The following is a 15559-nucleotide window of genomic DNA, read 5'->3' as shown; positions in this document are numbered from 1 at the left end:
GTGCACAGCCCTCTTCAAGTCATTCCACAGGCAATGTGAGAGGATTTAGATCTTGGCTCTGACGGGGCCATTCCAATACCTTGATGATCTTCTATAGCCATTCCTTTGTTGACTTGGATTTGTACTTTGGGTCATTATCCTGCTGGAATTTTCTTTTTTCTTTATCTTTAGCTGTCTAACAGCGGTCTGCAGGTTTTGTTTCAAAATAGATTGGTATTTGGGGCTATCCATGATTCCCTGTATCTTGACTAGAACTTCAGCCCAAGCTGCAGAGAAGCAGCCTGTAGCAGCATGATGCTGCCACCACCATTCTTCACTGTGGTTATGATGTACTTAGGGTGATCAACTATCTTGTTTTTGCACCAAACATATCTTTTAAAATTATGCCCAAAAGGTTTAACCTCTCATCAGACAATAACACATTTGAACAGCGTGGAAGGAGAGCCTCCTGAAATATAGAAAATCTCTTAGCGATGCTAGAAAAATCTATCTCTCCACCTTAATAGGAGATAACAAAAACAATTCTAGATTTCTATTCAACGCAGTAGCAAAATTAACTAGGAATAAAACAACTACAGAGAGGAACACTCAATCATTACATAGCAGTGAAGATTTCATGAAATTTTTCACTGGTAAGGTTGAAAATATTAGATGTGAAATTCAGGCTATTAAATTAAAACCAGACAGTATTGTATCAAACCCATTAGATGATAATGTAGCAATATCAGATCAATGTTTAGAGTATTTTGCTCCGCTTAGAGAGACTGAACTAGCTTCATTGATCTCTTCAGCTAATTCGTCAACTTGCTTACTAGATCCTGTGCCTACATGTTTCTTTAAACAGATTTGTCCAGGAGTAATTGAACCACTTTTAAATATAATCAATTCTTCCCTTAGCACTGGCTATGTACCTAAATCGCTTAAATTAGCTGTTATTAAACCCCTGATAAAAAAACCTGACCTTGACCCCTCTCAACTGTCCAGCTATAGACCAATATCAAATCTCCCCTTCATCTCTAAGATCTTAGAAAAGGCTGTAGCACAGCAGTTATGCTCGTACTTGCATAGGAATAACATTCATGAAATGTATCAGTCAGGCTTGAGACCTCATCATAGCACAGAGACAGCGTTAGTTAAAGTAGTAAATGACCTACTACTGGCCTCTGATCAGGGTTGTGTCTCGCTGCTTGTGTTACTTGACCTTAGTGCAGCTTTTGATACTATAGATCATACTATTCTCCTTGATAGATTAGAAAATGTTGTTGGCATTAAGGGAACAGTCCTCTCCTGGCTCAGGTCTTATCTGACCGATCGTTATCAGTTCGTAGATGTAAATGGAGACTTCTCCACGCATACCGAGGTTACCTTTGGACTTCCGCAGGGTTCTGTTTTAGGCCCACTGCTTTTTACTTTGTATATGCTACCTCTGGGTCAAATTATTCGTAAACATGGAATTAGCTTCCACTGTTATGCTGATGATACACAGTTGTATGTTTCAGCGAAGCCAGAGGACAGACAGCAGCTTAGTAAAGTTGAGGAATGTGTAAAGGATATTAGACGTTGGATGTTAACTAACTTCCTTTTACTTAATTCTGATAAAACAGAAATACTTGTATTAGGACCACGTGTAGCTAGAAATAAGCTTTCTGATCACATGGTTACTCTGGATGGTCTTTCTGTTTCATCATGTACAGTAGTAAAAGACCTTGGAGTGATTATTAACTCCAGTCTTTCATTTGATGCTCATGTAGATAATATTACTAGAATAGCCTTCTTTCATCTCAGAAATATTTCTAAGATAAGAAATATATTGTCACTACATGATGCAGAAATACTAGTTCATGCATTCGTCACCTCTAGACTAGATTACTGTAATGCCTTACTGTCTGGATGTTCCAGTAGGAGCATAAACAAACTCCAGTTAGTCCAGAATGCAGCTGCTAGAGTCCTAACTAGAACCAGAAGATACAACCACATCACCCCAATCTTATCCACACTGCATTGGCTCCCAGTTAAATCTCACATTGATTATAAAATACTTTTATTAACTTATAAAGCATTAACGGTATATAATCGACCTTTTGGTTTTCTATGATCCGCCACGCCTACTTAGATCAAAAGATGCAAGCTATTTGACGATACCTAGAATAGTGAAGGCTACAGCAGGGGGAAGAGCTTTCTCTTATAGAGCCCCACTGTTATGGAACAGTCTTCCAATTAGTGTTCGGGACTGAGACAAAGTCTCAGTGTTTAAGTCTAGGCTTAAAACATATTTGTTTACTCACGCCTTCCCTGACTAGTCTCTCTATTATGCTAATTCCCAGTCCTAATAATCTTTTCTCTCCTACTCCAATTCCAGACTGCTGGACTACGGCTGCTTCTATGGCCATACAGAATTCATATAAGTCAATAATGAACTTTTTCACATTATCTGTTGTTACCCAGATGAGGATGGGTTCCCTTCTGAGTCTGGTTCCTCTCAAGGTTTCTTCCTCTTAAAACATCTTAGGGAGTTTTTCCTTGCCACTGTCGCCACTCAGTGGCTTGCTCAGTTGGGATAAATTCGCACCTTTAATAGCTGTATACCATGTTGATATTTCTGTAAAGCTGCTTTGAGACAATGTCTATTGTAAAAAGCGCTATACAAATAAAATTGAATTGAATTGAATTGAACACAGGATTGTGTGTATGGCTGTATGTATGTGTTATATTGATTTAATTTTTTACATCAGGGGTGTGTAGACTCTTGTTATTATTAAAAACCAAATGATCCAACACATTACAAGTGCAGTATGAGTCGTTGCAGTCTGCCATGTTGTTTCACTCTTAGGTCCAGGCAGAGTCCTCTGACCTGGGGAAGCATTTACCAGAGGTGGTGGATCTACTTCAGAAACAAGAACTGTTGCACACCAAGATCATCTCTCTTGGAGAATCACTGAGTGCCATCAGCAGTATTGCCTTAAGGGGGAAACAGAGGGACGTTTCACAGGTTCAGACAAGAGTGAAAGCACTTAATAACCAGTACAACTCCCTCCTGTCTGTCAGCCTGAACAGGTGATGTCTTTGCAACTTGTTCTCCAGTCTGGTATTTTCATAATGATGCATAATGATACTATGTACTAATATATTCAGTGCTATTGTATGGTTAGAGCAAACAAAAGTTGTTTGACAGATCATCTATCCTTTTAAAGGAGGAAAGCCCTGGAAGGGCAGCTGAAGCTCTTTGAATTCTTCCATGATTGTGAGGAAGTGGAGGCTTGGATCTATGAAAAGTGGCTTCTGGTGCAAGCAGCGTCTTTGGGCAGAGACCTCAGCCAGATTGAACAAGCCATTCAAAACCATAAGGTTAGACGCTTTAATAATAAAACACCAAATACTAAATGCTTCCTACAATTTGGGGGAAAACAAACTTTTCCACATACGAATTATGTTGTCTTTAAGTAATAGCCTTTACAAAGCAATGCAAATGTTCTAATATTATTTGCAGACATTGGAAGCAGAAGTGCGGTCACAAGAATCTCTGTGCTCCAAGGTTGTGTCCAGGGGTGAAGAACTGTGTCGAGGGAGACATCCCAATGAGAGAGATATCCAGAAATGGATCCGGACCTTGCAGAAGCAGTGGCAGCAGCTTAGGGACCAAGTTACAAACCGCAAAAACAGACTGCATGCAGCCAGTGTTATCAAACAGGTTCTAGCTATTAATTCTACAACTAACTGGTAGACCCACAGCAACTTGAATGCGCACTGTAAGAAAGCGCATAAAACTATTATATTCATACGGAGTCTGTTTTAATCTTCAATGCTGTTTTCCCTTCAGTATTTTGCTGACGCGGCAGAAGTAAACTCATGGCTTAATGACCGCAAGCCCCTTCTAACTGATGAAGATTACGGAAAGGATGAGATGAGCACCGTTGCCCTGCTCCAGCGTCACCAGAGACTGGAGAAGGAAATGGGGGCATATGCTTCAGAGGTGAAAAGGCTCGGTGAGCAAGCCCAGAGTGCTGCCCAGCTTGCTCCACTAACAGTGAGTAATAATCATCATAGTGTTAGCAATTACTTGAAAACACACTAAAAAAAACACTACAAAAATTTTAGCATCAGACTCTTTAGAGTTGCCATGATCCATTTCTAAACATAGTTTATAACCAAGGACGATGAAGCAGGAGCTCAATTTTAGGAAGAAGCTATATATGTACCATTCAGTCTGTCAAATTATGGGTCATGACCAAAAGAATAAGATAGCAAGTACAGGCAGTGGAAATGAGGGTCTTCTGTGTCGGGGGACCTACTCTCTGTGACAGGGTGAGGAGCTCTACAATCCAGAAGAGCCTGTGAGTAGAGCTAGTGCGCCTCCGAATTGAGCTGTCCTTTGGGCACCTTATAACTATGCCCCCTGGTGGCTTCTGGTAGAGGTGTATCAGACATGTCCCACAGGACTTGCTAACAGTTGGCTTGGGAACTTCTGAGGATCTGGACTCCTTGGCCAGGGTTAGAGATGTCTGGACTGGGACTGGTCTTCTCAGCCTTTTACACCACAGTGACCCACACCAGCAGAAGTAAAATGAATGAATGAACGAATGAATGAATTTGGGGTTTTTTTTTGAGTCTGTGGTTCGATGGTTCTCAAGATCTCAAAAGGTCTAATATAATAATATTAGGCAAAATGTTGTACTTCTGATAATTAACCAGAAGGTAATCATCATTCTTTCTGTTTCACTCAGACAGAACCTCAGCAAACCAAAATGGTCCACTACAGCGATTCATCAGGGGATGAAAGAGAGACAGTGAAGGAAAAAGCAGGAATTTCAGTGAAACGCAGCGGAAGCTCCCAGGCTTTGCCACAAATGCAGGAATTTAATGCCAAAATTAGGTTCAAATACAGAGGTGCAATTAACATGTATTATTAACGTGCTAATCTGATACTTATATTAAGAATCAAAGTGGTACAACAGCAACAGCACATACCTTTTTGCATGGACTTTTTTGTTTAGGGATGAAATTAACCTGGGACCGTGGAGAGATGCTGACAATCCTCAGCAAAGAGAAAGACGATAAAATACTTGCGCGTGATAGTAAAGGAAATGAACAACTGGTGGCTTCTACATACATTACTGAGCTTTCTTCATCTGTAAGACACTCCATTAATCACTGAAAAGCCATTACATCATTGTATAGAATAGAATGTACTTTTAAGTATGCGTGTTCTGTATGTCCTAATGTATTAACTCATTATTTGTGCATGCATTTTGAATTCTGAAAATGCAGCAAGCCCCACCTGCACCTACAAACGCAGTTCCAGAGAACCAGACACGGAAAGTGAGCCGGCCACGCCGCACCCGCTCCATGCGCCGGGGCACTGCTGAAATCTCAGTCACCTCCATACCAGACCCCCATTTCCAGAAAGATACCATAGAAAATACACAGAGCAGCTTAGAGGAAGACTTTAACAGTCTCTGTCAGCTACTACAGGTGAATGAACACTGTCAAAGCTCCAAACGCATACATTCTGACCTGGTATAAGTTCAAGTTCTATAGGGGCTTGGAAGCTCGAGGCTAAGGGCAAGATTTGTCTTTAAAAACATTACCATTTAGAAAGTCCAAACCATAAATATAAATCTCAAATGTTCTAATCAGGTAGCTCATTTTCTACATAAACACTTGGTGCTTAATATATGCCCAGTGTTACTAGTTAGGTAACATTCTAGTTAATAAGGTTATGCTAACTAGCTTTCCTATTAGCTGCTTAATAGCTATTTCAGTAGAACATAAAATTTTCTATGCATTTACAGTTTATATCCATGTCTCTTGACTTCATAGTCATGAGCATGGCAGACTACTGTTATTAGCTAAATGTTGATTTTGTCCACTCTGAAAGCATCTACTTTTCCCTGGGAATTCTGAATGCTTCACCTTTGGCTTAAGTTACATAAAATATATATTTCTGAGATATTTTTGAGGTTTGTTTATTTTATTTCAACCTGTCGTTCCAAATTATGCAAATCTTACCCATAGTAAATTGTGAATCTTACTCCTAGTAAGTTCAAAACAAAGAAAACTGGCAAAACTGTACAGTTATTAAATGTAATGTGACATGTGTATAATTCAAATAGCCAGAATTCATATTCAGATATTACTGTCAGCTTACAAGTTCCATAATATAGGTCAGAATATTTATATTCTTCTTTCTTTTTTTTTTAGTTAGGAGGAAATATCAAACAAGCCAACAGTATAACAGATTAATAATTCTTCAACTGAAAGATTTGTCTTAAAAAACAGAATCATTATATAGCAAATGGTAAAATAGATACACAATACAGTTCTAATTTCAGAGCTCTTTGTCAAAAATCAACCATTGTTACCTGTTACAGTTCAGAATATCACAGAATCTTATTTTTACCTGTAGTATAAGAGAAAAATCTTGGACGAGACTGCTCGATTGCATCGGTTTTATAACGCCTGTGATGAGTTTGAGTCCTGGATGGAGGACAAGGAGAACATTCTTAACACTTTCAGCTCCAAGTCTGATAATACTGAGGCTGTGCAGGCCAAATATGAGGTGGGTGTACTGAAAAAAACAACAACAGCAAAAAAAAAAGAAGATAAAAATGCATTACAGATAATGCTTGTAATTTGCATCCATTCATCATATAATTTAACTGTACTAAACCTGTCATCATTTCCCCACACAGAATTTTCTTACAGAGCTGGCTAGTGGGAAGGGGCAGCTTGATGACATCACTAAATTGGGTGAAGAACTTGTGAAAAAGCAGCACAGCAAGAAGAGAGAGATTCAGTCCAGATATGCTCAGGTCACACAGAGGTAATAGGAAATGGCTTTACACCCTGTCAACTGTCACCATAATGACTTCAGAATCTATCTCCAGATGCGAATAAAATCAGTCATGCTCCATTGAGGCTGATTATTTATTTATTTATTATTTGATAAGAAGACATATTCATAAACTACGATGGAAACACATTTATGGAATAAATTCCTTGATGCGCATCAAAAAAGTCATGAGTTTACATCAACAAATCGCTATAATTGGCTCAGAAAAGCAGACCAATCACGTTGCATAGCATCTCAATTGTTGTTTTTGTCATTGTGAAATGCCTGAGCCAAGTTTGTCATCCAAATGATTTGGAATAATTACCTCCCAGAACTGTTGTTTCCCCGGTTGCAACAACTTCCATTTGTATTGATACTTTGTGCCAGTTTCCCCAGAACTGACGATTATGTTCTCTTGAACACATGGGTTGGAAAAGTGCTTTATTCACAAATGTTTTATGTGATATTCCAATTTTTCGCATAATTTAAATTCACAACTTGAATGGAAACATGGCTAATAAGTGCTGTGCTGTACTAAAAAAAAATATATATATATTGTCCTCAGGTGGGAGCATATACAGGCCCTGAAGGATGAGAGGGCTCAGGAACTGCTAAGCTCAGCTGATATCAAGTCCTTCTTGCACACTTGTGAAGATGCCAAATCGCAGCTCCAGGAAAAACTGGTCCAGCTGGATACGGCTGGTGTGGGCAGCTCAGCATCAGCCCTGAAGGCTGAAGAACAGAGTCAGGCCCAGGTTGAAAGGGAGATCGAAGCCCTCGAGAGGAAGATAGAATACCTAAAGAATGTGGCCAAAATGTGAGTCTGTGTGGCGCACGACGTTAAGGTCTAAAACCTAACGATACACATTGTTTAGGACATAAGGTAATAATCCTACAATTTTCATTTTCTTCACTTCCCTTCATTGTGCTTGCCCTACATATGTTACAGGAAACGTGACTGCAGCCCCGCAGAGAGTGCCGCTATCATGGAGGAAGTCTATGCTTTGGAGGAGCTGCTGCGGCAGGTCAAGGGCCAGGCTGCAAAAAGGCAGAGCGTTATAGAGGAGGCTCAACGCCTGCAACTCTTCCAGAAAGAGTCCAGAGATTTGCTGCTGTGGGCTGGGGTGGTGGAAGAGCGCTTGCTTGAAGAAGAGAACAGCTCTGATGTAGCCTCCGCTCAAGATTTACTGAACGAAAACCAGGAACTGAAGCTAGAGATTGAGCAGCAGAGAGCAAGGTTTTGTAATACCTGACTGCATCAATAAATAAATGAAGATATAATTAAGGGATTTCAGAACAACTAAGTGTTCTAAACTCCCTTGCATTATCTATTACAAAATATAGAAAGTAGGACAGAATTAAAAAAAAGGAGCATCTAAATACTGGCTATAAGGCAGCATTTATTTTCAGATTGATAAGCATGGAGAAGCTGGCTGAGTCTTTGGAGGCATCATCTGGAGACAAAGTCGCTAAGGATATCCGACAAACACTGGCTCAACTGAAGCAGGAATGGAGCAGGCTGGACAAACTTTGGTCCAGTCGAAACAGGCGGTTAGAACAAGAACTTCAACTCCAGAAGTGGAACAAAGAGGCAGATCGTATAGATGCTACAATAGCTGGTCATGAAGCCAGGTTAAAGGTCAAAGACCTAGGGGTAAGATCAACTGTAATTGTTTGGGGGAATCATTTAAATTACAGCTTTATTCAAAAGGAGTCGGAAATCTTTTTTTGATGGAATCGATGGAAATAATTATTTTAACTGTTCTGTTTCAAATTGCTTTTACGTTATGTTTATGCATTATGCGTGTGTGTGTGTAGGACACTGTAGATGGTGTTCATAGTTTACTTGGCCGCCAAGAGGAGCTGGAGGGTTTGCTAGTAGCGCTTGACCAGAGTATAAGTCTTTTTCAAGACAGGAGTCAGGAACTCATTGACAAATGCCACTTTGCATCCAAACAGTGAGGAGAAACTTTCAGTCCTAGTTTTTTCTGTATTTCATTTTAGCGTATTTATGAAACGTGCTCTTATATTTGAATCTGTTCTCTCAGGATTCAGCAGCGATCCTGTGCCATTGAAGAACGAAACAAGAAGCTAAAAGACAGCTGCAGACAAAGAAATCTGGAATTACTTGCCTCCAAAACATACCAGGTATTACTACATATGTATGATAGAGGACACAATGACTGCTTTCCATACTGTATATAAAATACAGCCAAGTAGATATTCACTGAACTGAATAGGACTGTCCAGTAACTAGGCAGCACTAATCGTTCTAATGCTTACATTTTTTTTGTCTATGGCAGGAATTTTACAGAGATGCAGAAGAGCTACTAATTTGGATGGAGGAGAAATTTAAGATAGCTGAAGACGAATCTTACAGAGACCCAACCAACATCCTGCGCAAACTTAAAAGGCATGAGGCTGCAGAGAAAGAGATGCAGGCCAATCAAGTTCGTCTGGACAGGCTGATCGAGGTACACTACAATAAGCATATGACTTTTCTCTAAATTTATTTGAGGAAAATTAAGCCATAGTTTATTTTCATAAAAAGAAAATGTAAAAAATACATGGAAACCAAATGTTTACTGTAGTGTTAATCACCAGTAAGATCTCATAGAGCGTGTGCATTTTTAACATCATCCTATTTTATGGTTCATCTGTGCCCCTCAGATAATAACTTTGTTCAATTTAAAGGCATGTCTGTAAATTATACTGGGTTTGTTTTAAATGAGAAGGCAGGAGAAGAGATGCTGGCTGAGGACCATTATAACAGTCAGAGCATCCGGAGAAAGGCTCGGCAAGTGCAGAGTAGATGGAGTGAGCTCCAAAGAAAAATGGCAGAGAGAGGGAGCAAGCTAAGACAGGCTGGCCAACAGGAACAGCTCATGGAGCTACTTCAGGTAAGTTTGAGCTCCTAACACTGGTATAATAAGAAAATATTGTTCATTGTTTTAAAATGTCATAACTTGCAAAAATTGGAAACACTGTTTAACAAATAACACATATGGTCATATACACATACAGTAACATATAGGTTTTGTCAAAAAAAATAATTCAAACAAGATATTCCAGATTTAAACTAACAAGATGCGTTATGATAAGATTGACCAATCAGACACGGAATACGTATATAATATAAAAATCAGACTATTTAAAGTCATAATTCACCTTCGAGGCTACATTTCCCTTCATAAAATGTGAATTCTGTGTTGTGAAAGAACAATAAGTTAAACATATCATTTCAGGATGCAAAAGTCAAAATTGAGGAAATTCAGCGGATGCTGCAGCATGCGCCTAAAGGCCACGACCTTCGCTCGAGTCGAATGCTCCTGAAGGAACACAAGCAGGTCGAGCAGGAAGCTCAGGAACTTGCGGACAAAATTAACTCCATCGTCACCCACGCCAAACACCTGGCTACAAACCATTTTGATTCTCAGAGAATCCTCCATGAGACAGACATGTACCTGAAACTGTGAGCTCCACTGTTAAAATGGTCTATACTCTAAGCTTTTCTCAAACGCTTTACAATGTTCTAAATTGTATTCAGAGTTTCGAAGAATCTGATCATAATCTTGTCAATTAATGTTTCATAGTCATATGGGTCCATTTGATCTGTGTATTATAATATTCCTTGACTGATTTTCATATATTCATTAGTTAAGCTAGATATAACAGTCTCTTTCATTTTCTTTTGTTATATTTGAAAGGTTTAAGTCTCTAGAAAAGCCTCTGGATCACCGCAGAAACCAGTTAGAAGAAGATGTGGCGCTCTACAGCTTTTACCACGATGTGGACTTGGAACTTGCTTGGATCGCTGAACATGAACCTGTAGCAGATACCAGTAGCTATACCAAATCCTTAGCTGGGGCCATCAACCTTCTACAGAAACACAAGGTTAGAATTCTAGAGTGAAGCAACGGCATATAAGAAAACGCATTCATGGAGCTCCCAAATGGACCGACAGTCTCTACTTTATTGTTATTTAATTCCAAAGACCAAAAGCCTTATTATTGCCTTATTATACGCCTTATTATGGGAGATCATGTGTTTTAATCCTGTCCAGGCAAAGGCCATCCTTGAATCCAAGAGAACTAAATTGGCTGTGCTTTTTGGGTAGGCGGGATGGCATTACTTTGTCTCCCGTCAATCAGTGACCTCGTGTATGCGGACAAAGGCTGTTCGTGCTTTCCTCTGAGTGTTCAGCTGCCCTGTGATGTATTACTATGAGCAGCAGTTTGAAAAGATGCATTGGCTTCATGTGTCTTGGAGAAAGCACATGATAGAGAAAATACATTAATGACCGCCCATGTTATTGCCATAATTCTGTTCAAGAGCTTCATCTTCACACTTCTGAAACCCAACAGGAGCTGCAAGCTGAGGTCAACGCCCACAGGCAGTATCTTCAGCGTGTACTGGACAGAGGTAGGGCCATGGGCAACCAGGAAGTGCTCCAAAGGTGCAAGCATTTGTCTGCAGCATGGGATGAACTTGAAGATGCTTGTGAAAAACGCTCTTCCCACCTCAACAAAGCAGTCAAGCGAGAACAGGTACCAGCTACACATCTGCAGACTACAGCAATTCCTACGTGCGTCATGATAAAGTGTGGCTTTTCTATAATTATATATGATTACATGCAGATCTTGCTTGACTGTGCTGAATTAGAAGTCTGCTTATCTGAAACATCAGCTCTGGTCAGCGCTGACTATGGCAAAAATGCATTAGCCACACAAAGCCTTATGAAGCAGCATCAAGTAAGTAAGAAGCTGTACCTGGGTTAGTAAGTGTATTACGTGTTAACCGGCGGGGTTATATGTAGAGCACGGGTTTATGTTTCTACAGTAGTACTTTATCTCTGCAGATTGTGGAGGGGCAGATTGAGGTACTTTCTGCCCAGGTGGATGAATTAAAGTCCAGGGTGGAACAGGCTGTACATGCATGGGGCTTAGAGGAAGTAAAAAGACCGTACACCCACGTTAAAACTCAGCTAACTGAACTCCAGCATTCAGCAGCAGTAAGGTAATTGCAGAAAAATCTACAGGTTTAAACTGTGTACCGACGTGTGTTATGTACATCGTGTATGCTATATGCTTTGTGCGACAGAGAGCAAAGACTCCAGGATGCCCTCCACTTGCACGAATTTAAGAGGGAGTCTTCAGAACTGGAAGATTGGATATCACAGGAGCGGCTGATTGCCTCGTCTGACAACTACGGCTCGGATTATGAGCATGTCCTGGTGAGAAAACTGCTACTTCCTGGTTTTACACAAATGAAAATAAATATAAAAACCAAAACCTTAGGACCAACATAATCTGTGCATTTTATTGTCGTGTCTATGACAATGAGCTTTATTTAAAGCAAAGAGAGTGAATTAATTGGGCTGAATTTGGCACGTGACAAATGTTCATGTATGTCAGAAATGTACCTGAGTGTGATCTGATCTATGACAGCACCTGCAGAGAAGGTTTGAGGTCTTCCTGAAGCAGCTAGATGTGGGTTGGGAGAGGATGCATTCATGTCAAGAGCTGGCACACAGACTCATAAAAAACAACCATCCTGAGAGTAAATTTATCCAAGAAACACAGGGGCAACTGAGGTATGAGCACACACATCAATTATTTGAAAACTTCGGTGCAACATCCACAGCAACCTGTTCGAATTTAAAATAGTGGCATGAATGTGTCATGTTCTGTTACCATTGGTATGTGACACTGTGAAACAGCAACCTGTAATGTGTGTAAAAGGTTATCCATCTACCTTTATAGGAACTGTTATTTTTGAAAATGACAATAAGGGTTTTTTATTGCTTTATGTCAGGGAATCATGGGATGAGCTGCAGCACTTGGCCAAAAGTCGTAAGGAGAATTTGCGTAAATCTGAGGAATGTTACAAGGTCTACAAAGACTTGACTGATGCCTTTGGACACATAGAGGTACTGAAACCCAAAAACAACGCAGTGACCTTTTAAACCCAATAGTTCTGTTAGTGTGGTAACCTATGACTCTATCTGTAATCCAACAGGACAGGTCCAAGTGCATTCCTGACGATATCGCCAAAGACCTGAAAGGGGTCGAGTTGCAGCTAAGGAAGCATGAAGCACTGGTAAACGAGCTGGCAGGAAGTGAGCTGCAGGTAACTGAGAACATCCACATTTTACCCCCAAGGGTACAATGAAACTCAATAACAGAAGTGATTTTGATGGCATTTGTATTTTACTCATGTGTGTTTGCTTGGTATTTGTACAGATGCAGGAGCTACTGGACACTGCGGACTCTATTTTAGACCAGTGCTCCGCAGAACTAAGAGGAAAGATACAGGAGGAACAGCAGGAGGTGGTGGAAAGTTGGGAGAAGCTCCGCACATGCATGGAGCAGAGGGAGCAAGAGCTACGGCTTGCCAAACAGCATTACCTGTTTCTCAAGACAGTAACTGTCTCTTTTTCTCGGTTACACACACACACACACACACACACACACACACACACACACACACACACATTTTTATGTTGTACTTGGTATAAAATGGACAAAAATCATTTCAGAAATGAGAGTAAATGTGCAGGGTTTAGTGCATTTGTTTCAGAGGTAATTTTAGTAGAATTTTAGTAGAATCAGTTCATTCTTTATTATTATACCACAGCGCTGTTAAATTCATCTAGTGTTTAGTTAAATCATTTTTAACAACATGGTTATTTAATATGGTGAATGCTCTACATGTTCTAAACCTAATCATAAATGGATTACAAAATGTGTTCTTATTTAACAAAGATGTCCATTCATTTCTAAGATCTCTATAAGTTTATTTACCGTTTATGAAAGGGGTCTCTCTTTGTAACTGTCCAGGACAGACAACTTTGCACTTTCTGGTTTCTCAGTAACAAGTCAAGCTGCGAGATGCAAAAAAAAAAAAACGAACAAAAAAACAAAAACCAAAACCTTATTAACTTCATGAGAGAGAGAGAGAGAGAAAAGAGAGGCTGGTGAGGGAATGACAGTTTCTAGCTGCTATAACATAAGTGATAGGAATTGACTTGTTTCGTAGATGTTACACAACATTAACTATAACTACAAACAGTGATGTCAGTTATTAATAATTAGGAAATCGTAAACATTGGCGCATTGCTATTGCATAAGAGGAATAAAACACTTCAGGACATGATGTTATTGGAGAATAATCAACAGCCCTGAGAGTGTCACACCGTCCCGTACAGTAATTGATTCTTTTCCTGTAACTGAATGTCCTGCTGTGTTTTATTCCTTACTTATAATATAACAGTTAACAGCACATCCTGTATGCTGGTGAAAAAGTCTAGTATTAATATTAGGAAAGTGGACAGGCGTTAGGGCAGGTGTAACCAGATACAAGACCTCTGTTTCTTTGCCACTTTTTGTCCTTAGGTACAGGATTATTCATTGTGGTGTGCTCACGTGCTGAGTGGCATGAAGGCAGAGGAGTCTATTCGCGATGTGGCCACATGCGACCTGCAGCTTTTCCAGCACCAGCAGCTGTGGGCTGAGATCATAGCCCATGAGGAGACATACGCTCAGGCTGTAGCTATGGGTCAACGCCTACAGGAGCAAGATATTCCCAATCCTCATGAAGTGAATATCTCTTTTTGTCATTTTCTTATATCAAGGTTATCACTGATGGTAAAATGTCTTATGAGAAAATGAACCTAACCCTAAAAAAACACAGGAAAATGGGCATTTCCACCAGTTCAAGGTTAAGCAGAGTAGAGCACGCTGTAAAAATACTACCAGCTACACAGTTGGATGCCAGCAGCAGCAATTGTGATTGATGGTTGATTTTTTAGGTGATTCGACTTCAATCATATCATCCCCATTAACAATTTGTAAGGCCTATTTAATCTTTTTAGATTCAAAATGTTAGCTTTTTTCTCTTTTGGCCAAAAACCAACAATGCTGTTGAGCATTTTCCACCTTAAATCAGAGTTAAATGATGTCTAATGTCTAAATTGTCTAAAGTTATTTAAGTCACATGTTTATAGATTTTCCATTTACCTTGACCTAAAGGCGAGACCTAAAGAGTCCTGGATTTCCAGGAGCTGTCAGGTAATATTGGAGATTTCAAAATGCCTGCACAGGTCATTCCAGATTAATATGGTGATTGTCTTATCTCCTGTTTTACTGGGGAGAAAAGGGCTCTTTTCTGAATATTTTAAGTTATAACTCATACTACCTTACGGCGATGTTAAATTTCAGCAGTCTTATACACAAAATGCAAGATTGTAGAGCAAACATCTCAGGATTTTGGCAGTGTAATATCGTATAGAGAAAATTAAACTGTTATATTGCACAAGCTTTATTAGAAGCTATAAACAAGCCTTCTGTTTGCCAGGTCCAAGACAAACTGAGAGCTTTGCAGGGTGAAAGAGAGAGGCTGACAGCTAATTGGGAATCCAAGCAGAAATGGCTGGAGAACACCTATCAGGAACAAGTGTTCTACAGAGACATCGAACACATGGAGAAGCTCACCAACTCCCAAGAGGTGGGAATTCAAATACATATGATATTCACTGGGCCTTAGATTTTTTTTTAACAGTGTGCTAATTTGCTTCAAAATAAACTCTTTCAAATGATGAATGGACTTGGCAGACTTTTCTGGCAAAAGTCCACATTGGTGGTGAAGACACTTTTTACGGAAATGAACACCTGGTGGTTTCAAACACCGAATAATCCAGAAGTCTGGGGACATGATTTGTTGCTTGAAGTC

The 15559-nt window shown here is 39.8% G+C and overlaps 1 protein-coding gene across 3 annotated transcripts in view; it reads left to right on the top strand.

Annotated features, from left to right (window-relative positions):
• sptbn5 (spectrin, beta, non-erythrocytic 5) overlaps nucleotides 1-15559 on the top strand; it is a 55595-nt gene that overhangs the window by 14185 nt on the left and 25851 nt on the right. For all 3 annotated transcript variants that reach the window (XM_053633388.1, XM_053633387.1, XM_053633389.1), the window contains exons 9-36: nucleotides 2831-3054; nucleotides 3192-3345; nucleotides 3488-3688; nucleotides 3818-4024; nucleotides 4722-4884; nucleotides 4992-5128; nucleotides 5266-5469; nucleotides 6404-6556; nucleotides 6690-6820; nucleotides 7395-7646; nucleotides 7779-8066; nucleotides 8240-8483; nucleotides 8648-8787; nucleotides 8878-8977; nucleotides 9133-9303; nucleotides 9565-9729; nucleotides 10075-10301; nucleotides 10537-10723; nucleotides 11194-11376; nucleotides 11467-11580; nucleotides 11688-11845; nucleotides 11930-12062; nucleotides 12277-12422; nucleotides 12644-12758; nucleotides 12848-12958; nucleotides 13072-13251; nucleotides 14224-14427; nucleotides 15185-15334. In XM_053633388.1, coding sequence (XP_053489363.1) covers nucleotides 2831-3054; nucleotides 3192-3345; nucleotides 3488-3688; nucleotides 3818-4024; nucleotides 4722-4884; nucleotides 4992-5128; nucleotides 5266-5469; nucleotides 6404-6556; nucleotides 6690-6820; nucleotides 7395-7646; nucleotides 7779-8066; nucleotides 8240-8483; nucleotides 8648-8787; nucleotides 8878-8977; nucleotides 9133-9303; nucleotides 9565-9729; nucleotides 10075-10301; nucleotides 10537-10723; nucleotides 11194-11376; nucleotides 11467-11580; nucleotides 11688-11845; nucleotides 11930-12062; nucleotides 12277-12422; nucleotides 12644-12758; nucleotides 12848-12958; nucleotides 13072-13251; nucleotides 14224-14427; nucleotides 15185-15334 — 4842 coding nt within the window. The remainder of the gene's footprint in view (nucleotides 1-2830; nucleotides 3055-3191; nucleotides 3346-3487; nucleotides 3689-3817; nucleotides 4025-4721; nucleotides 4885-4991; nucleotides 5129-5265; nucleotides 5470-6403; nucleotides 6557-6689; nucleotides 6821-7394; nucleotides 7647-7778; nucleotides 8067-8239; nucleotides 8484-8647; nucleotides 8788-8877; nucleotides 8978-9132; nucleotides 9304-9564; nucleotides 9730-10074; nucleotides 10302-10536; nucleotides 10724-11193; nucleotides 11377-11466; nucleotides 11581-11687; nucleotides 11846-11929; nucleotides 12063-12276; nucleotides 12423-12643; nucleotides 12759-12847; nucleotides 12959-13071; nucleotides 13252-14223; nucleotides 14428-15184; nucleotides 15335-15559) is intronic.

This window comes from Ictalurus furcatus, chromosome 9 (assembly GCF_023375685.1).
Source record: "Ictalurus furcatus strain D&B chromosome 9, Billie_1.0, whole genome shotgun sequence".
NCBI classification, from domain to species: Eukaryota; Metazoa; Chordata; class Actinopteri; order Siluriformes; family Ictaluridae; genus Ictalurus; species Ictalurus furcatus.
This window is presented reverse-complemented; position numbering and strand designations above follow the sequence as displayed.